We start from the raw sequence: 22,646 nt of genomic DNA on the forward strand, positions 1-22,646 counted from the left end.
AATGACGTCACCACCACTAAAAACCATTCCGTAGGTTTGTTGATTAACTTTATTTTTGTGAAACAATAATTAATCATAAGGCATCAACTGATATCCTAATAAATGGCATTTGTCAATAAAGGCACTCCTTATTTTTCAGAAGGATGTCTTTTGCTGAATATATGTTTCTGTTGAAAATCACTGTATCTTTGCAAATTTAACGGGTTTTTACATATTTATATAGTTTGTAAAAAAGGAATGAATGTATTACGTTAACAGCAAAACTTAAACTGAAATATTTTATACATCCATTAAACTCAACATAAAAGTGTTGGTCAATCTCGTTAAACTTTATTTTAGCTACGGAAGTAAAGTATAAGATGTTATTTTAGAGAACTCCATCCGTAAACGAGGTACTTTAAAGTGGTTTTCTAGCATATTCTAGTATGTTGATATTTAAGAGGCACGATATTCTCCTTCTACCTGGTTAGCATGTCTGTTACTTCATATTTTGTAGTGTTCACAATGTTATAATTAAATTATCAAACGTGTTAATAAACTATCATCTAATCGACTTATTTTGTTTATATAGTTAAATATATAATTTATGATTGCTTTATGCCGTGGTATAAACTACATTTGTTATTATACTCATATTTTATTGCTAATATATGCATGTTCTTATGCACCGAAACAACAGGTTTTCGAAATAATAAATAACACAAGGGTTCAGCCCAAGTTCTTTCAACATTAGCGATCGGCCTCCCCTAAAAGAGGAAGCACAATTATAGGTTGATATCAGATAAATAAAAGAAAGAAAATTAAGTAATCATAAAAATCGATCAACAAAGTGTCTGCAAAGTAAATTGAGAGAGGTCGAATTAAACTAAGCTTTTTCAAAAGAGCTTGATACACTGAAAAAACAACAACAACGGCAACAAAACATTCCTTATATTTGCCAAGAATATGCAGTATTTTTAAAAGGAACATTTCTAGCTTGTCTTTTCGTATACATGTAATGTCCTTTTTTGGAAAGAATACTGAAGGCTTAACAACTTTTCAATATAATTTAAAGAGAAATAACCGAAATATCTGACATTGATAAAATGATTTTTTCGTTCCTTAATTTCCTATTTACACTCTGCAGTTTTGCGGAAAATGCAACAGTTAACATTAAAAAATAGTTTCTTTTTGGGAACTAAGTATGAATGGACGCATTCCCCAACAATGCAAGAGAATGGATAAAACAAGGGATGTCAGGATAGTTTTTCACTTTTACATTACATCATATGAATAGAATCAACCAAGCCAAGTCTGCAATTTTCATATACAATGTTATACACTTGTTTACATTCCCTCCGAGGGATCAGCCCTTTTAACAGTTATTGGCAAAGCGGTAAAAGAGCGGTCAATAACAGATAAATTTAGTCACGCAGATCGAACCCGATGAGAAATTGGTAATAATTAATAATCCTGGTTAGTCATTACAGTGGACCTATCAACGTGATATGAACAAAATGTTGTAAAGTCCACGTAAACAAAAATAATCATTAATTTCTTTATTTGTCGGCATAAACATTTTTATAAATGCTTCCTTCATTGTCTTGATTGTCCTACATGAGTTAAATACCCTAAAATATATATCATTTTTTAAATATGTAAACGGTTTTGATTAAGTAAAATGATAACATTTGGTAAATGTAAAGACTGATTGTAAGTCTTTGGATTGTTGACTTTATCAGAGCACAATAACTTCCCCCTTCCCTTTTCATTTGGTGTAAAACATGTTTTAGCAATGTCGTTATACATGTATATGCAATAATGCTATGATGGATTTTTTTTCAAAACTCGTACATTTGTTAAGGTGATCATGAAAGAGAAAAACAGTAATCCAATAACTTAATTCAGGATTAAGTATGGTTACTTAATATGAAATATTAGTAGATGCGTTTATTTCTTAAATCTGGAGAAGAAATAATATCATCAAGAGGGAATGATACAATACTTTTAGCCACATCATTTTGGTTAAAATAAAATATGGTCGTATAATTTTGTACATACGTACTTGCCAACATTGAGAGAATGGTTAAATTATTTTGCTTTTCTCTATGATACTATTGCTACGTTATGTTTTGTGAATCCTTATCTTCTGGAATTTATTTTAGAGATACTAAACGTAATTTGATCTGCGCATTTTCTTACTTGTTTCAAGTTTCAATAATCTTCTTTATATATAGCAGTTGTAAAGTATGTCATGAAATTAGACAAAATTTACATCGGTAAAATATGTCTGCTTAGGAGGGCGGGAAATAACCGGTGTATTCATTTATTAACAAAAAGTTTGTTGATATTACAAAATACTGAATATTGAAATTATGTTTTAATAGCGTTCATCCTTAATTGTTTTTTTAAATGGGATTGCTGTCTAAAATGTGTAATTGTAATTTTATAATTAGAGATTGTACACCACCATTTAATATGATAAGTAAACTATAACCTCAACATATCAATTTTTGGTTGATCAAATACGGAAACATATATATTTAATTTTAAAAAATCTTAAATTTGCCCCCAAGTCTGTATAAAATGAATGAATATTATACACTTGATAGAAAATCTTAACGTGTGTTCTTTTTTGATAAATTTGGCCAATGTGGTTACTGAATATTAAAATAAGCTGTAAAATAATTGGCCATTTTAAAGAATTCCTCACCAAATGTAATACCTCTTGTGAAGAGTATTCTTTTTCAGATAGGTCAGGCGTCGGTTCAAACAAGATGGTAAACTTTGCATTTGTGTTTAGAATATGATGAAGTTCAATAAATATATATATATATATATATAAAGTTTTAGGTGCCTTTTTAAATTTTGTCATTTACATATCTATTACTTTATATCTAAAACAAAAGTATTATTGAATTTTATCAGTGAATATTTTCAGGAGCTTTGTGTTTTAAAGGGTCAAAGCACGAGAGAATGTCGTTATGATTTTATGATTTTTATTTTATAATTATGTGCCACATTAACATCATATAAGGAGTTAATCCCTTACTACACTACGATGACGATATATTAATGTGACATTATGCTCATCGAAGAGTGAATGGTCAGTGAAAAGGTGTAATAAACTAAAACTGCCACTCTCATGGCGTGAATACCCCCGCATACCACTTTGTCAGACAGTGGCCATTTAGAACTCAAGAACAACCACCCATCTCAAGTTATTGGGCAGACAAGCTTTTTAAGTCAAGGCCCCTGTGACCTTGAACTTTGACCCAGTGACCTCAAAAACAATAGGGGTCATTTACTAATCATGACTAACCTCCATGCCAAATATGAAGACTGTTGGGCAAAGGAATCTCAAATTATTGGGCGGACAAGGTTTTTAAGTCAAGGCTCCTGTAACCTTGAACTTTGACCCAGTGACCTCAAAAACAATACGGGTCATCTACTAATCATGACTAGCCTTCATGTCAAATATGAAGACTGTGGACCAAAGGAATCTCAAGTTATTGGGCGGACAAGCTTTTTTTTAGTCAAGGCCCCTGTGACCTAGACCTTTGATCCAGTGACCTCAAAATCAATATGGGTCATCTACTAATCATGACTAACCTCCATGCCAAATATGAAGACTGTGGGTCAAAGGAATCTCAAGTTATTTTGCAGACAAGCTTTTTTAGTCAAGACTCCTGTGACCTTGACCTTTTACTCAGTGACCTCAAAATCAATAGGGGTCATCTACTAATCATGACTAACCTCCATGTCAAATATGAAGACTGTGGGCCAAAGGAATCTCAAATAATTGGGCTGACAAGCTTTTAAAGTCAAGGACCCTGTGACCTTGAACTTTGACCAGTGACCCCATATCAATATGGGTCATCTACTAATCATGACTAACCTCCATGCCAAATATGAAGACTGTGGGTCAAAGGAATCTCAAGTTATTTTGCGGACAAGCTTTTTTTAGTCAAGACTCCTGTGACCTTGACCTTTTACTCAGTGGCCTCAAAATCAATAGGGGTCATCTACTAATCATGACTAACCTCCATGCCAAATATGAAGACTGTGGGCCAAAGGAATCTCAAATAATTGGGCTGACAAGCCTTTTAAAGTCAAGGACCCTGTGACCTTGAACTTTGACCAGTGACCCCAAATCAATAGGGGTCATCTACTTATCATGACTAACATCCATGCCAAATATGAAAACTGTGGGTCAAAGGAATCTCAAGTTTTTTGGAGGACAAGCTTTTTTTTAGTCAAGGCCCCTGTGACCTTGATCTTTGACCAAGTGACCCCAAAATCAATATGGGTCATCTACTAATCATGACTAACCTCCATGCCAAATATGAAGACTGTGGGCCAAAGGAATCTCAAGTTATTTGGCGGACAAGCTTTTAAAAGTCAAGGCCCTGTGACCTTGACCTTTGACCCAGTGACCCCAAAATCAATAGGGTTTTTCTACTAATCATGACTAACCTCCATGCCAAATATGAAGACTGTGGGCCAAAGGAATCTCAAGTTATTGGGCGGACAAGCTTTTTAAAGTCAAGGCCCTGTGACCTTGACCTTTGATCCAGTGACCCCAAAATCAATAGGGGTCATCTACTAATCATGACTAATCTCCATGCCAAATATGAAGACTGTGGGCCAAAGGAATCTCAAGTTATTGGGCGGACAAGGAAAAACCGACGGACGGACGGGGAGACGTCCGGACGGCCGGACGGACAAGCTGATTCCAGTATACCCCGTTGTGCGGGGGTATAATAACTTGACATCTTGCCATAACTGTGTTCAATTAAGTATTTTACCAATAATAACTAACAGAACTTTCTATAAGTATCGTTTATGATGTTTGGTAACGCTCAATTCTTAAAAAGTGGGACAGTCTTTTAAATCTTTAGTTAATTTTCAATAATTTACTTGACGGCGAAGAAGTGAACATTATGTCTTCATTTTACCGGTATATCATGATAAAATTCTAAATTGAGTCAAAGCATGTGCAATTAGAATATCATTGAAGTTAAGCAAAAAAGGATTAATTCCTAACATAATGTATTTTATCCAATAATACTTTTCATTTTTAAAATGATTCGGCCAATATCAACAACAACAGAAATTTAATCACTATAGAAAACCTCATTTTTAAAATTACAATGTATACTGTTGAATCAATATTGAACACTATTAGCACCCAAGCTCTTAAGAAAACAATCATCGAATCAATGAGTCGTTCGGATGTAAATATAACTATTTAGCGTTAAAAATGTACATCTGCATGTCACGTGGCCTAATATTATGATATAAATACGCCGATTGTCCAATCTAAACAATAAAAAGATTTTGCACCAGACATAACCTGTTTACTTTACAAACATGAAAGGGGCTTTAGGACTAGTATTTTCGTTGTACCTAGTTTGTTGTGTTTTAGCACAGCAATGTTCCAAATATCACTACGAGGAACAAATTTTATCAAAGGTAGTCCGGCTGGAACACAGAATGGAACTACTGGAGGAAAGACTCAGTGAAAAGGGTAAATTAGTTTAATAAGAATTACGATTACTATCAACGCGACTAAGAAGCGATTTTTTTCTAGTTTCTAGTTGTTAATGAGAATTTATTCTTCATATCATTGATTTAGTTATTTTACTGCGTTTTTTTAAATCTAACCCTTTCTTTATAAATTTATAAACTCGCAACATGACATACAGGGTTTGCACTAGTTTTCATTTCTTATTTTCCATATTTTTTAAGATATTAAAAAAATGAATTTTACTTAGAATATTTAAAAAAAAGACTTTAACACATACTTATCAGCTTTGCTTAAACTTGCGTATTATCAAAAAAAATTAAATGGTACACCGTTTACCTTCCTAATACCGGGTTAAGCAAAACACAAGATCTCAATATGAAAACGCTTGACGAAATGTAAAAAGTATTTTAACAAAACCTGCCAATTTTCATGTTTTTTTATCAATTGATTTCAATTTTAGCACATTTGAAATAGTAAAATAAAAGTTTTGAAATATTTAATAACTACTCTCTGCTTTGAAATGAATATTGTTGATATCTGCATGTAATTGTCCAGTACAGAACGCTGTTCAATATTTGAACAACAAATTAAGATAATTCCTTTAAGAATTAATGTAATTATAGCAAATTGTGGAAACCTTTATGGTCGTCAAAACCGGCAAAACTGAAAATGTTTCGATTTGATGAAACCTGCCCATGCATGACAATGGTTAATGCAAAGAACTGTCCACTTTATGCATCGGTTTAATCGAAATTCAATATTTACCTATAGACAATAATATAGTAAAATTTATATTTTTTGTTACACCAACAGGTACAGTGTCCATTTAATAAGATGATGATGTAACTATTTCAAAAACATATAACTTATCATTTACATGCAGTTAATTTCAAAGACAAATCAAGATTTGTTTTCTTTTTCAAATGTAAAGGAGAAAAGGAATGTACAACATGCCCAGATGGATGGATTTATTACAAAGGGTCGTGTTACGTAATTGTTGATTTAAATCTTTCGTTCGATAAAGCACGAGTAAGTTATTTTATGACTTCTTTTAATGCCGTTTCTGAAACTTAGACTTGCTATAATAAATGAAATTAAAGCGGAATTAATTTCTATCTGACAAATTCCATATTCATTTAACCATAGTTTTTTCAAAGCTGGTCATCATTTTAAAATGAGATGAATCTTGTTATAATTCCAGGCCAATTGCCAAAAACTCCATGCAGATTTAGTTCATATAGAAAATGCAGACGAGAACACATTCCTTAGAAACCATCTGAAAACAATGAAAGGTTAGTTGCATTTAAACTTTTACATTATTTTTTGTCTTTCATAAATCATGACCCGCTAAACATATAGTTAATCAATAGTGTAGAAATATTCATCGAGTCATAAAAAAAGACTTTCCATATAATAACGAGAAGATTTACAGGTATTGTCTGTTATATCATACTTCTCACGTTCTTCTTAAGTTTTTGTAATATTTGAAATAGATTAAGATAGATAAAAATAACTGCATTTGGTGTCTGATTCTTTTAAAAATTTCAATGTAAGGTAAGCAGATAACGGCATTTAGCATTACTATCCAAATAATGACATTGTTAAGCAGAATAAAATTCAATAAACCTTTTTTGAGACCTTTTTGTAAAAAAGAGAAATACAGAGGAAACTGGTCTGACAATGTATCTAAATAACTATTTTTTGGCGGGTTTGATTTTTCTAAGTAAATATACTAAAGCAAGTCAATGAAATGAAACCATTGAAGATGCTTGACATAATCGATGTCAGAAATCGAGGGACTATTTAATCATGATCACTTTAATTAATCCCAGATTAATCTCAAATTTATATAGCTACTTAATTGAGCTGATTGACAAACATTGAAAATTCAAGTAAATGGTTACACCGGCAAATGTGGAAATACCATCCCGTTTGAGTTATTTAATCACAATGCATACAATTGCTTATTTTCATTTACTGGTCTTTGTTATCTTAATTCAATTTTGCATGAATAAATAAATGTAAATCTTCAATCTTGTTAATTTATGTATCTGAATTTTTAATACAATCACCTCAAATTTGATTCACAGGTACGAGTTTTTGGATCGGACTCACTGATACTGACACAGAAGGTGTCTTTAAATGGGTTGATGACAACTCCAGGGCATCTTTTACAGATTGGCAATCGTCACAGCCAGACAATGGCTCTGGAACTGAAGACTGTGCGCATTTTTATGCAAACTTCAATTATAAATGGAATGACGATCAGTGTTACAATTCTGCAAAGTCTATTTGTGAAAAGAAAAGAGAATAAGTATTAGAGCGAGACTTATATTTGTAAATCATATTTTTCGAAGATTGTCAGTGAAAACATTAATTCATTTTTTACCATTATTGAAATAAAACATATCGCTAAAAAGCAACAATATGTGTTTAAAATCGTTCTTTACAGATTAATCAAATTAACACAATGTAGTGTGAACAATCCAATAGTACAGTCTATATTCACTTTATTTAAGCTTAGAAAATTAAGCTTTTTCATCATAGCAATTTGTTTGAAGATTACACAGTCAAGTATAAAGAAAAATCAAACTTATTTTTCAGTGATTTCTTTCATTGTACATATGCTTACTAATAAAGATTTAGAGGTTCGAGAACCATAAGATTATATAAATGACGTCATATATCTGCTTCGTTTATTTAATGTTTCAAATGATTTCCTATTTTGTATTATTCATAACTACACCCCGTCCGTGCTTTGCACATGTGCCCTCTTCTGATTTTGTTTGGTATCCTGTCGGGGTTCTGGTCGGGTTTGAGTTGTGTTATGTTGCGGGATGCGTTCATTGCAGGCCGCCCTTCGTTGTTGCTCTTTGCTTTCATATTAAGACATGCAGGTCTTTTGTCATTGAAAAAAGAATGAAGGTAAACGGTTGGTCTTCTTGTAGAAATCTATTTATCGAATTTATTATGCGACATATTTGATGATCACATTTAAAGAACCATGTGCACATAATGTATAATTCATCGTCAATTTGAGTGCAAGAAGCAATACATTCCACAAATTATATTTGTTGAAGACAGCAAACATCCTGCACATTTGACCTAACCGCTTATATGTTCGTATGTTATAATATACCTCTTCACATTAAAAGCAGGGCAAGTATTTTTACGCAAAGTTTGTTTTGATAGAGGTAATTTCTGTGTTAATTAATCTAATATTCGTAGATTGAAATATACCAGGTAATGTTTGAACTCAGACAAGATTTTCTAAGAATAGTAATTTGTAGAAGAAACAAACATGAAATTATTCTCTGTTAAGTTGCAAAATAAATATTCAGTTGCATGGGCATAGTACAAGGATTGCAAAGTGGTGATTGTAAATTGATAAAATTATAGCAAATACAACCGTTCTATAAACGACATGCATAATCACTGAGTTAAGTTAAAATACTACATACTTTCATCACACAACGAGGCCAATTAAAAAAATGAAATAAAAAAAACTCAAACAATTTAAAACAGTTTTTGTACATGTTGTAGGTACACAACATTTAACAAGAACTTTACCACTAAGTTATTTGCTAAACACTGAAAGGAAAACTAATTATGTTAATATTTGGAATACATCATTTTGAAGTCAGTTAATGTTCATGATTTTGTTTCCCATCTTTTTATCTAGGTCGGGTCCAAAATGTATCATTTTTAAAAGAACAAGTAAATATAACCCAGTAAAGCGATAAAGAACATTTATCTTCCATTAGGTGATATGTGTCCTTTAAAAAAGTAAGGGCTTGAATTGAAAAAGATCGAGAAAAAAGAGCAGTCAGTGCAAATGACATACTTAGCTAGGTACCTATAACCTTTAGACTCTCGTTACTTACATTAGCTTCCTTATTTGTCGAGATAATTAACGCTTTTTTCGGTATCTTACATGCGTAACATTACTTTTAAAATTTTCTTTTGCAATATATTTCAATGTTTCTGATTAAAAAATATTGATAGCATTTGGTGGTAATCCTAGGACTAGGACCTAAGAGCCTGATTGTGACAAGTGATATGTTATGGTTGTTTGGTGTGCTATTCACAAAAATCATTGACTACATAGAGTTTTACTTATTTAAAGTACCAATAGTTTCCTCCTTCCTCTTTTATCTTTTATACCAAACATTTGTAAATAAACGTGCCAAAAATAATTGCCACGATGTTCGCTAAATTGAAACACAAAATAAAACCGACTTTAAGGATAGATAAAACTACTACGTATTATTTTCTTTTTAAAGCCAATTATGTTTAAAAATTTTAGTTGTATTTCCCAAAAGCTTTTGAAATTTTGTATTCTGTTATAGTTTTAAAAAAAGATATTCCTTGAGCAGTCACCTGAATTATTTTTTGCATCTCTTGCTCGTTTGCAATTAGCACAGTTAAAGTGATTTAGTATTTTAAATGAAAGTCAAAATACTACTTTGTTAAACATTATTCTACTTTTATGGCAAATATTTCTATATTCAGCGCTTCTTTCTTCAAGTGAAAAGCATGCCATAAATTCATTATTTAAACGTGAAAAAAACCTAATGTATAAACCTTGCTAAAGAAGTGAAAAATCAGTTTCCGAGGCATAACGTGCCTTTAAAATAAACATACATTTTGTACTTTTATTTTGGTTATTTCAATTAAGTATCCATTAGTATCAATAGGAACAAGAACTTTTACAGATGCAAGGATGCAATTTTCATTCATTTGCAAATAAAATTTTAAAAATCTCCTTGTACATACATATAATAATATTAAACCAACGATTAAATTTATTGAAACATTCTCTCTGATACAATCACGTCAACAAGGATTATAATTAGAGTTTGTCATACAATTATATAAAAGTTTGCATAACGTTTTTGTTAATATTCAGTGTCAAATCTTTTCAAATTAAGAATTGTGGAAAATTATGGAATGGAAAATTTCAAGATGAAATATTCCCATATATACCAACTTTTCGTAAAAGAGAAAGGGTAAGTAAATATGCAAGAGCATAGATTTAATACGGTAGTGTAAATGCAGATCTGAAGAAAAGCTGTCTGTTCACATTTTGTTGTCACATGATTCATTGCAATTATACTTTTCATGAATTGCCATAACAGTTGTAGAATGAAATGACTACAGCAACATACCAAACTCAATTTTTTTTATCAAAGGAGTATATTTGAAAAACAAATGATAATTTTACCCCTCATATCTGTCTTGAAATGGAAGAATGCTGAAAATTGTAGACCAACAAACAAATACCGTTGCCATATGAATAATTGTTTGTAATTTGCATGATAAAATAGCACAATAACACAATTAGCGTTTTAGGTCTAATAAGTTTGTTTCACTTTCAGAAAAAAACTTGAATAATTTTAAGAATTAGATTCAGGAAAAGACAAGGCACATACGATAGTAGTGAAAATTTTGGCTAATTACATTTTCATGCAAATTTATATGAGTTGTATGATGTTTATACACCCGAAGACCTTCGGGACGTATTCTTAGGTAATGTCATTGTGCGTCGGTCTGTCCACCTGCATGTCTGTATATAATTATTTTTCGCAGCATATTTTTGTAAGGATTTCAGTAACTGTGTTAATATTAGGCATGTAAGTTTTCAAGCCAGAACCTTGGAATAAACTCAGGTCAAACTCGATTTTGGCTTAATCATTGTTATTGAATTATGCACCATTTAAATTATTTTTTAGTAGAATATATTTCTGTAGATTAATATTTGAAGGATTTCAATTATTGTGTTAATGTTGGGCATGTAAGTATGCTACATAAAAAAACTCAGGTGAATTTCGAGTTTAGCTGTAATAAAATATTTTTATTTAATTTTATTAAAAGAGCCATGTCCCTTTTTTGCCTTTTTTAGGTGAAATTATTGATTTCCGCAAAAACATCTTTGAAGGATTTCAGTGACTCTGTTTTACATTTGACATGCAAGAATGCTATATCAAAACAGAAGGTGTGTTCGATTTTCATTGCAACCAATTCATAATGGAAGATTTATACCTCCTTTGTTTCTAAAATCATTGGTTTAAATGTGTTTTTATTTGGCTTGGTGTATATAATATGAAAACACAGGTTAGGTTTTACTTTTTCTGCAATAAACTAATTGCAACATTGATTTAATTGATTTCTTTTAATCAAAATGAAATCAAGTTAAAATGTTCAATATTTTAACTTATGACCTAGAAAAATTTGACCGTTGATGGAAAAGTCATTATATGAGCCATTTGTAAAGTTGTTATCATCATATCATCATTTTAGACACATTTTTATCCATGAAACATTCTTGCCATTGGGCTAATATTACCGACTCCTCCGCGAAGCTCTTGTTTTTATTTTCTGCATATTTGTAAATTGAAACGTTATTTAACTTTTACATTTTTAAACATGAATAATTATACATTTAAAAAAATGTCACACGGTTTACATAATATTATAAAATAGATTCAAACGACAAATTTTATCATGTAGGAAAACAAGAAAATTTCTAACGTAAGTATAATCGAAACAATTTCGTAATGTTTTAATGCACACGCAACAATCGACCACTCAAATAATAAAACAGTGGGGCGTTTCTGTTTAGAAGATTTATGATGTGTACCACGTGTCATTTAATAGTATATAAGCTGAACAATTATTAAAACAACACAAACTAACTGTGCTTCCGACATTATCTTTCAAGTTCATTTAACATGAAAGGATATTTTGGAGGTATTTTTGCATTATGTCTTGTCTGTTGTGTTGCGACACAGCAATGTTCCAAATATCATTATGAGGAGCAAATTTTATCAAAGGTTGTCCGACTGGAACACAGACTAGAAATGCTGGAGGAAAAAGTCAGTAAAGAAGGTAATTTATTTATTATATCTAATGACTATTGCAAAGTTGTTTTTTAAGAACTGTTTTACTTTACCGATTTCCTTTTTTTTGTGTGACTTTCAATATTTAATGATCTCATTGCAAAAGATTGAAAACTTTGAGTTTATGTCAACATTGTCCAGCCAAGAACCGGCATAAGTCAAACCTTTGTATATAAAAAATAATATAATTGATAACATATTTATTAACTTATTAACACTCATTTTATAAACGGTAATGTGTCTGGTTCAATGGATGGAGATAAAAAACACGTATTTCTTATACGCACATATTTGAATTTACTTGTAATTCTAATGCTAGATTTGTTTTCTTTCCCAAAGGCAACATTGACATGGAAAATAAAGATCGTGCGCAATGCGCAGATGGATGGATCAAATACAAAAGTTCATTTTACTTGATTACGGAGAAAAAACTTACTTTTGATAAAGCACGAGTAAGTAAATTTGATACTTTAAACTTTCATTTGTTGTCATTTCTTAAATTTATGAACTTAGTCAAGTTCACGTTACTCTCTTTCTGTAATTTTGTTATCCATATGTAAATTCAGAAGACTGTTATTCTTTAATATCGTCTTAAAATCTCTACTGTTAAAAAACGTAACAGCGGAAACTGCACCTGATTCTGTATAATGACCCAATAAGGATATTAAACACATGCATGGCATTAAACTGCATGTCACTTTATTGTCTATTTGACGCCGCTATATCCAGCTAAAACGTGTTTACGTGTGAATGTGACAAAATTTAAATGTGAGTTCAAAAGTGATCTCATGTATCTGAGCAGATGCGTGTCAAGAGAGGTAATTAAGATCACACATACGTAACCATGACACCCTGAAATTACATGATCAGATGCGCGCTTTATTGTTTAACTCCGCTTTGTCAAATTTTCATGTTGCAAGACACAATTAGACTAAGGGACAATCCTTGGACATAAGTGTATATGAAAATGCTTGAAACATAGTAATCATTCTGAAGATTGGATCTAAACTAAATGAGTTTGATTCCCCTTTTGATTGTATTTTTTTAAATGAATGATCCTTGAGAGTTTCCCACCTAATTCATTCTTGAGAGGAATGTTTCCATGTTATCCATTTTAGTTAGCCTAAGTTTTTTTTGAAACCAATTCTCTATTTTGATATGAAAAATCATGAATCTTTATTGCAGGCCAATTGTCTCAAATTTCATGCTGATTTAGTCCATATAGAAAACGCAGATGAAAACACGTTCCTAAAAAACCATCTGAGTACATTAAAAGGTAAGTTTATGTAAAGTTTTTTTTCATTATTTGGTCATGTATATTATCATCATTATTTAGTCATTAAAATGTTTGTTTAGAACTTAAATTGAATGTCATATGTCCTTAACCATTATCAACCTATGCCGGATTTGTCTGATTTAAATTTGAATGCATCCATGCAAATTAATATACATAGATTGAACCACTTGAAGCATATGGACTGGTCAGAGTGCACTTATTGCTATTGTGGGTTCAGGTTTTAACGAAATGGGTCAATTCACTACACATAAGACCAAGAGATAAAACTTAAACATAGAAATAAGTATATATTTTGTGTGATATCCTACAATTATTTTTTATCTTCAAATTTCAGCAAATAAGATATACTTTATGAAAATTGTAAAGCCTGGTCAGACTGCAATTTCAGCGAATTAGTTATACTACCGGTGTCAATAATAACATAAACTATCTATCTGAAAAATTAATCCCTCTCACCTAAAAATATCATTTACAGGTTTTGATTTTTGGGTTGGACTCACAGATGCTGACACAGAAGGTGTATTCAAATGGGTTGATGACAACACGGAGGCATCTTTTACGGATTGGAGTGTGGGTCAACCTGATGATGGTAGGGGATATGAAGACTGTGCATTCTTTAAAGCAAGTTACAATCTTAAATGGAATGACGGAGGGTGCCATTATCATTCACAGTCTATTTGTGAAATGAAAATAAAAGTTAAAGAAAATAAATAAAAACAAAACAATAACTAAAACCACTTTAACTCAGAATTAAGTTATTACATGCTTTGTTTACATTTGTAATCGCATATTGAATAATTTTAAACAGTTTAGATACACGACGCAAAAAAGATATTTTCAATTATTCTGTGCTTGTATTGATTGGCTCATGTTTTGCTCTAGAAGTCCTTACTTGAATGTCAAGGAAAAATTCAAATGTATTACAGGATTCTATAATAATATAGAATTTTATATCGATACAGTAAACCATGCGTTAGAAGGCCATCACATATTGATGTTTTTTGTTGTTGTTATTTTTGTTTTTTTTTGTTTTTTTTTTAATAAATGTACTGTTTACATTAATGAAACAGTTATTGATTATTAGAAATGAACTGAATTCAGAATGAATGTCATTTGTCGTTAAATACACGTATTGTTTTTCCAAACTATGACTATTATGCATGTAATGGATTCAATTGCATATTATGACAAATCAACACGCGAGCTATTCTCCTCTTTTTGCTGAAGAATGTAGTTTAAGATAAATTGGTTAATAATCACCACTCGTGAAGACAATATCAATATATAAAACATTTATCTTCGAAGGGAAATAACCTTTTTAGCTTCTTTTTACATAAAACAGTATGTTGTGTCCCTTGTTTTGTTGTTGTTGTTTTTTTTTGGGTTTTTTTTTTTATTGTTATTTGGAAATAATACTGTAGGTTTAACACTTTGAGAAATAACCCATCTGTTTTTACTTTTATGATACAATGTTTTTCCCTCCCTTCAATCTTTAAAGAAGGAGAATTGACTATTTAATGGTTAATTGAAGTTTTAAACAATTTGAATGCTAAAATAGTTTACCACTGTCCCGGGTAATTAAACATCATTTCCACTCATGTAGTAAGAGCTCGATCCGGATATAAATTTAAAACGTTTTGTTGACCAGTTTCGTGGAACAGTGTCTCAGTCACATGTCAGCGTGAAGTTGCCACTTCCCTGATAAGTAATCGGCCCTTATTTGTTATTTTCGCCATCTTACTTTCTAATTCAAATAGGGTATGTAAGTCTCGTCATGTGACTTGCGAGATTTCACGATATTTTGCACTTCCGGGTACAAACAAACATCAACAACATTGCTTATCTATATTGGGTAATACTTGTATGCCGGTGGGAAAGTAAAACTTACATGGAAAAGCAAATGATATGTGGAAATTGGCAGAGTTTTTTGTTTTGTAACGAAATGCAAATGGTTTCATCTTGTGAACAAGTATCAATGAAAGACAACTTCGTATAATCTTCAGGTGGGTGTGTCATTTCAAATTCAGTTTATCCCAATAAATGTTGTAATATTTTCATTTCCATGTAAATCTAATAAATTTTATTTTTTGATATGTAACATCATTCGCATCTGACACCAGACTGGTGAATTTGATTTTATCAATTGCTATAGCGCTACCTGATTATCTCTCAGAAGTATATAATGTTTAGAAATTTCGGACAGCGCATATTTCGGATAAACGTTTCAATATGATTATCAGTGTGTTTTAGTTGAATATATTTTCTTCCAACTGAAAATATTATTTATTTGTAATTATTATCTTTATAAAGCACAAACAGTCAAGCTGTATATAACCAATTTAAATTGTCATAAAATTCAATGAAATATTTTGCTCCTGTAGATATTTAGACTGAGGACAGTGGTGAGATGAAAGACGTCAGTATCCATTTGTAAATACACATGCATGCTCTGCTGTAAAATCGTTTTTGGTAAGAATATATACTTAAAGCTACTTAAACTACATTAATGAAAAATAAATATTATTTGTATAACATATAATGTTTTCGTTTTTTGTAAATAATTACAGTGTAGCTAAATAAACAAACAGTATGGCATATGTAGTTAATTCATGTTAATTACTGTTTAAAGTATTTTCACAAGTGAGTGGGTCATATTTTTTAGTTAAATCAGGTTCAGTAAATGGTTAAAAGAACTTAGTCACTATCACATTTTTTTAAAGATCAGTTGTCAAAGCAAATCTAAAAAACTAGGACACCAAGAAGTGTTTCTTCCTTTTCAACATTATTTTCTATTCATGACAATATGAAAATGATTGAAATTTATAGCTGACCAATTATTATTGCTTTTCAACTCATGATAAATTTTCTTTATATACAGGTATGTGATTTTTGGTTGGATCTTGAGTATTGTCATGGCTTTATTTTTGAGTATTCACCATCAGATTAGAAATCAAATAGTGATACCACCTGGCACCAGGCATAGTTGAAAGGAAATGTCCACACACAGTCTTGGAGTACATAGTGGTAGAGACATGGCAGTCCATTACAGATTTTGACTTAATTAAAGCTTCTTAAAGCTCCATGTCTTGTGTAAACTGTCTGACTGAATGTTTGTATTCTAATAAAAAAAGAAGGTTGAAGACACTTCAAAGATATATGTCAGTGTAAAAATGTTAAACAAAATATCTGTCTTTGTTAGAAATAAATAACCTGTCTTTATTAGAAATAATTAACCTGTCATTTGTAATTTTGTATTAACTTAATTATTCAAAGATAATTTATCTTCTGCAAATGGCTGCCCAAAAGAGTTTCAACCAGGCACCATGTAGTTTCAAAAAGTTAAGATAAATTTGATATAAATAGACTTGTAAAAGTAACAGGAATGGTAAAAAAGATAAATGTTCAGCATTAAAATGTTTCTATCTTGATTGAGTTTCATTTCATATTATCACCATGATCACTGCAATTGTAAAAGTAATGTAATCTTTAACCATTATTTAAATATCATAAAAATCATCTCAAAGTAAAACTTGTTTCTGAGGCAAGATGTGTAAAATTCCTTCCAGTTATAGCCTTTCACTGCTCTTAGAGAAGCTATGATTTGCATTGTACATGGCAGGTAGTAATACCAGAGTAAACAATATTAATGCAATTCATCTGTGTTGAGTATTCTGTACCAAAACACTAGCTTGCTAGCCCTTGTAAGCCCAAGTCCCTCTCTTAATTGGAGAAGACTTGCAATTCTGCATTCCTTGAAGATTTAAATAGTATCAGAGGGGTAGTTATTACATACCATATACTTCTTTGGGTTTCAAATTACCTGCTTTATAATGTATTGAACCTGTTGACATTTGACTAAAAGTGAATTATCTATACAATACATGCAAAACTTAGGGTTTGCACTTGATACAAAACAATTACATCACTGATACATTAATATACCCATTGGAACTGTTTCAAAATTGTCAATGTTTCAAAAAAAAAAAAAAAAAAACACCACACAATGCTTTTAACTTCTGTCCATGTACATATGTGTAAATGTAGTTATTGAAGAGCTGTCAAGAACTTTTCATCAATATTATTTAGATAGTGTCTGTTTCGATTTCAGGACAGACAAAATTCAAATGACATGCATAGTATTTTATATAGTCAATGCTTGCATATTCAAGCAATCTAGCCATTGCTGTTAGAGAATTAAAGTACACAGTGACACTTATTTTGCAGATGAACTCTTATGATCAAGCACTGCTATAAATATATGCCAAATAGTAGAAACAAAAAACAGTTCATAAGTTTAATGAACTTTTATTTTTCACACAATTTATAGTGCACTGCTTAGCATATATATCACACTGATTTTCCAGTGCAACAAAAACTTCAGGAAAGCACTTGGAATTATTATTAGTTATTTGGACAATGTAACTTTACACTGTGAATGTCTACTGATACAAGAATAAGAATATGTCCTTTTACAAATGTAAAGACTTTGAAAATTAACATGAACAAATTATCATAGAGTTATAAATCATATTCTAATTGAAAAATGTTCAGCTTGATATCAAAGCTTTGAATGCAAATTTGTGAGCTTATCAATGATTACCTCACAATATTAGTAGTAGATGATATATAATGTTTTTGCTAATCTTTACTTCATAGTCATTTAATGTCCATAATGTCATATGACTATACTGTGATTCCATGAAAAAACTTATCTCTGGTGTGTTATCAGCTTTGGTATATATAGAGTATCTAGTTTTAATACTTAAAACTGCAATGAAATGTGGATATTTTACTCTGTTTCTATCATTGTGACATTAACATGTTAACAAGATCATAGTGTCAAACACCATAAAATCATACTCTTTATACATTAAGATTTTTGTGCTGGATGTCATTCATCTTCTTCAGGAAAGTACATTTGACTATTCTCAGTGGCTTATATTAAACTTATATTTCACTGTAACCGTGTGTTCTCTGATATCATTCTCAAATTAATGAACTGGAAGATGGTAGTTGCAATAAAGGTCTTCATGGACAAATCCTCCTTCATCTTTTCCCTTTTTATCTGCAGAATGAAAAATCAATAAATATGTTGTTACAAGTGTAAGACACTAGAAATGATATTAACATTACATTTGATAAGCTGGTCATGATTGACAGAAAAATTTCATATTTGAAGTAAATAAACATTAAAGATAAACAACAACACACAACATGTTTTATTTACTTATCAATTATCATGCAGTGAAATCCAAGTTATTAATATATTTTGATTATTGTTTATCTTTCCGATCTCAACTAAAAATTAATCAATTATTTTACATGTATTTACCTTTGATGTATAGATATTTCAGGATCATAGGCAGTGCAAACAGTTGATTAATGGTCCATATTGAACAACTGTATATTCTATACTTGTCATATACCTCCTTGTCTATACATCTGAAATGGTTTAATCAAATATTATATTTTTTAATTCAATCATAATTTGCTAGGTACCATATTAACATGTATATATAATTGAAAAAGGAACAATAATAAAATGGAAGGGAAAAAAATATCCGAATTACTGTGCAATGTCCGAATTTTGTATAACTTTAATATACACTAGAATTAAAGTGTTTCTCCATTGTTTATTTCAATAAGTTAAAATGGTTTGAATTAATTTTTCACATCAGTAGTTTTAAAACAATACTAAAAGCTAAACAACTAGAATTCACTACCTTGACAAAACATTCCGAAACAATTGTCACTATCCGAAAATAAAAACTAGTTTTTATTAAACTCTATAAATCCCTCGTTTTTCCGTCAAATAATTGACCTACCTGCATTTTTTGACCCGTGCTATCCATTCCTTCAAATCTGAAGAGGACCGAAACAAATTTAACTTCTATATCCCTCGAGTTCTTCGGGTTACCTATATGCGTAACGGTAAATAAGTCTGCCGATGTACCCGGAAGTGGTAAATCGAAAGTGAAAGTAAACGAGACTTACGGGCCCTATTCCGTACTCAAATTGTGGGTTATTTATCAACTCGATTGTAGTTCTTTTAAAAACCATGTCACGAAGGTGTAATAAACCAATTCGTTAAAAACGATATGACACTAGTTTGATAACAAGTTTACGTGACGCCATTTGCGTAATGTACAAACTTAGCGTAAAAGCGCGCTAATGTTAGCGTTACACTATTAGCTTCATATGTGTATCAAGCCATTTGCGTTATTACACACTAAGCAATATTGAAAGTCACGAAATGGTCGGTAAAAAACTGATCTAGTAATAGACTTTTAAAGTTAACAACTTTGCAATTGTTATTAAATATAATGAATACAATACCTTCTTTATTGACTTTTCCTCCAGCATTTCTAGTATGTGTTCCAAAAATCTAAATTTACTCTTCATAATGATATTTGGAACATTGCTCTGTCGCATCACAACAAACAAGACACAACGCAAAAAGGCCTCCAAAATTTCCTTTCATGTTAAACTTGTAGACTTATTCTGAAGCAAAGTTCTTTTGTGATGTTCAGCTTATATATTATTATATGACACGTGGTGCACAAGTGTAACATCATTAATCTTCTTCAACAGAAACTCCCAAAAAACATTTTTTATAATTTGAGTGGATGCATTTAAACATTACGAAATTGTTTCGGTAAATAAATACTAACGTAAGAAATTTTCTTGTTGTTCTACATGATAAACTTTGTCTTCCTTATAAAATCATGTAAACTGTGTGACATTTTTAAACATGTATTTTTAAACATGTTTAAAATAGTAAAGATAAATAACGCTTCAATTTACAAATATGCACAAAATATATAAAAAAAGCTCCTCGGAAGAGGCGGCACTATTCTCCCGATGGCAAGAAGGTTTTATGGATAAAAATTGCTTTAAGTGATGATAAAATAATTACAATTTAACATATGTAATATTACAAATGGCTCATATTATGACTTTTCCATCAAATGTCAAATAGTTCTGAGTAATAAGTTAAAATAATTTAACATTTTGTCTTGATTTTATTTTGATAAAAAGAAATCAATTAAATTAAGGTTGCAATAAGTTGATTGCAGAGAAAATAAAACTTGACTATACTCTTCCAAGTCAAATAAAAACACATTTTAACCAATGATTTTAGAAACAAAGAGGGTATAAATCTTCCCTGATGAATTGGTTGCATTGAAAATCGAACACACCTATTATTTTGATATAGCATTTTGAGGAAATAAAACTTGACTATACTCTTCCAAGTCAAATAAAAACACATTTTAACCAATGATTTTAGAAACAAAGCGGGTATAAATCTTCCCTGATGAATTGGTTGCATTGAAAATCGAACACACCTATTATTTTGATATAGCATTTTGAGTCACTAAAATCCTTCAAATTTGTTTTTGCGGGAACCAATAATTTCACCTAAAATTTCAATGGCATTACCTAAGAATACGTCTCGAAGGTCTTCGGGTATATAAACATCATACAACTAATAAAAGTGTGCGTGCAAATGTAACTAGCCAAAGGTTTTTCACAATAATAGTATGTGCCTTGTCTTTTCATAAATTATTAGAATATATTTTTTTTATATTTTCAGTTTTTAGAAAAGTAAAACAAACTTATTAGACTACAAACGTTAGTTATGTGATTGTGGAACTCTTCTATTTTAATGACAAACTCTTAATTAAAATACTTGTTGAAGTGATGGTATCAGAGAGAATGTTAAAATTAAATTTGACCGTTGGTTTTATATCGTTATATGTATGCACAAAGAGGTTATTTATAATTCTTATTTGTAAATAAATGAATATTGCATCCGTGCATATATATAAGTTCTTTCAACTAAGAATAAAAGAATTCCAAACTTACTTTATTTTCAATAAAAATATGTTTATTTTAAAGGCACCTTATGCCTTAGAAATGAATGAATTTTTAACTTAACTTCTTTAGGAAGGGCAAACATAAGTTTTATAACGTTTAAATAATGACTTAAGAGCATGCTTTTCACTTGAAGAAAGTAGCGCCGAAGACAGAAATATTTGTCATTAATGTAGAAAAATGTAAACAAAGTTACTGTAGTATTTTAACTTCCAAACAAAATACTAAATCACTTTAGTTACAACATTACTAATTGCAAACGAGCAACAGATACAAAAACTAAAATGGTTCAGAAATATGGACAATGAATAACTATTTTGAAACTATAAGAGAACACTTTGCTGCAAAAATTATTGTTTAGATTTTAAGAAAGAATACTTCCAAAATGCTTGTTGTATGGAATAAACATGGTAGATAATTGCATTAAAAGCTAATGACACATGCAAGAAATCATTGCTAAACGGATTAAACCCTACTTAAAATGGCAAAAAATATTTTGTTCCGAAACATTTTTTTCTGTTTACGTACAATATCCATGTGTGTTAAATAACAGAGACATTCTATGTTACAACTTTTTCGAGAAACAACTATATAATAATGGAACCAATAAAATTTTACTTTTGATAAATTTCATAAAAATATCTCAAATGATATAGATTAATACCCTTTAAATTTGAGAAATAAAAATTGATGCATTTGAAAGCATAATTGGCCTTTAAAAGAAAAAGAAGAAAAAGAATAAAACAAATTTTTAAAGTTTTTGCAAACACTGTTAATTTTGGGTTTCAGTTTAACAAACATCGTGACAAATATTGCTGAAACGCTTATTATAAGAAATAAAGAGGAAGGCGGACAATATTTGTACCTATAAATATGTAAAACTGTGTTAAGTTAATGGCTTCAGTGCAACAGTTCACCAAACAAGTAACATATCACTTGTCACAATCAGGCTCTTAAACAACAAAAGATTACCACCAAATACTATCACTATGTTTTCATCAGAAACTTTAAAATATATTACAAAGGAACATTTTAAAAGTATTTTGGCACATGTAAGACACTAAAG

General features: G+C 30.5%; 2 protein-coding genes and 1 long non-coding RNA gene across 3 annotated transcripts; 2 read left to right on the forward strand and 1 right to left on the reverse strand.

The window, feature by feature from the left end:
* Nucleotides 1–5,317: 5,317 nt before the first annotated feature.
* On the forward strand, nucleotides 5,318–8,195 carry LOC132735943 (perlucin-like). The gene is made up of 4 exons (XM_060722983.1): nucleotides 5,318–5,509; nucleotides 6,441–6,538; nucleotides 6,711–6,801; nucleotides 7,600–8,195. The coding sequence occupies exons 1-4, from the start codon at nucleotides 5,353–5,355 to the stop codon at nucleotides 7,821–7,823; spliced, it is 570 nt and encodes a 189-aa protein (XP_060578966.1). The 5' UTR covers nucleotides 5,318–5,352; the 3' UTR covers nucleotides 7,824–8,195.
* Nucleotides 8,196–12,180: 3,985 nt separating this feature from the next.
* On the forward strand, nucleotides 12,181–14,692 carry LOC132735951 (perlucin-like protein). The gene is made up of 4 exons (XM_060722992.1): nucleotides 12,181–12,397; nucleotides 12,748–12,860; nucleotides 13,594–13,684; nucleotides 14,181–14,692. The coding sequence occupies exons 1-4, from the start codon at nucleotides 12,241–12,243 to the stop codon at nucleotides 14,417–14,419; spliced, it is 600 nt and encodes a 199-aa protein (XP_060578975.1). The 5' UTR covers nucleotides 12,181–12,240; the 3' UTR covers nucleotides 14,420–14,692.
* A 3,371-nt stretch (nucleotides 14,693–18,063) lies between these two features.
* On the reverse strand, nucleotides 18,064–19,705 carry LOC132735942 (uncharacterized). Its single transcript, XR_009626517.1, has 3 exons — nucleotides 19,531–19,705; nucleotides 19,038–19,147; nucleotides 18,064–18,770 (listed from the first exon to the last, which is right to left on the reverse strand). It is a non-coding gene; the product is annotated as an uncharacterized LOC132735942 (long non-coding RNA).
* Nucleotides 19,706–22,646: the final 2,941 nt, after the last annotated feature.

The sequence above is a fragment of the Ruditapes philippinarum genome, unplaced genomic scaffold, assembly GCF_026571515.1.
Source record: "Ruditapes philippinarum isolate M1 unplaced genomic scaffold, ASM2657151v2 ctg582_1_1_1_1, whole genome shotgun sequence".
Taxonomy (NCBI): Eukaryota; Metazoa; Mollusca; class Bivalvia; order Venerida; family Veneridae; genus Ruditapes; species Ruditapes philippinarum.

Coding starts and splice junctions, on each gene's coding strand:
- LOC132735951 (XM_060722992.1), top strand. CDS start 12,241: ATGAAAGGATATTTTGGAGGTATTTTTGCATTATGTCTTGTCTGTTGT. Junction 12,398..12,747: donor GGAAAAAGTCAGTAAAGAAG/GTAATTTATTTA, acceptor TCTTTCCCAAAG/GCAACATTGACATGGAAAAT. Junction 12,861..13,593: donor TTACTTTTGATAAAGCACGA/GTAAGTAAATTT, acceptor TCTTTATTGCAG/GCCAATTGTCTCAAATTTCA.
- LOC132735943 (XM_060722983.1), top strand. CDS start 5,353: ATGAAAGGGGCTTTAGGACTAGTATTTTCGTTGTACCTAGTTTGTTGT. Junction 5,510..6,440: donor GGAAAGACTCAGTGAAAAGG/GTAAATTAGTTT, acceptor TCAAATGTAAAG/GAGAAAAGGAATGTACAACA. Junction 6,802..7,599: donor CCATCTGAAAACAATGAAAG/GTTAGTTGCATT, acceptor TTTGATTCACAG/GTACGAGTTTTTGGATCGGA.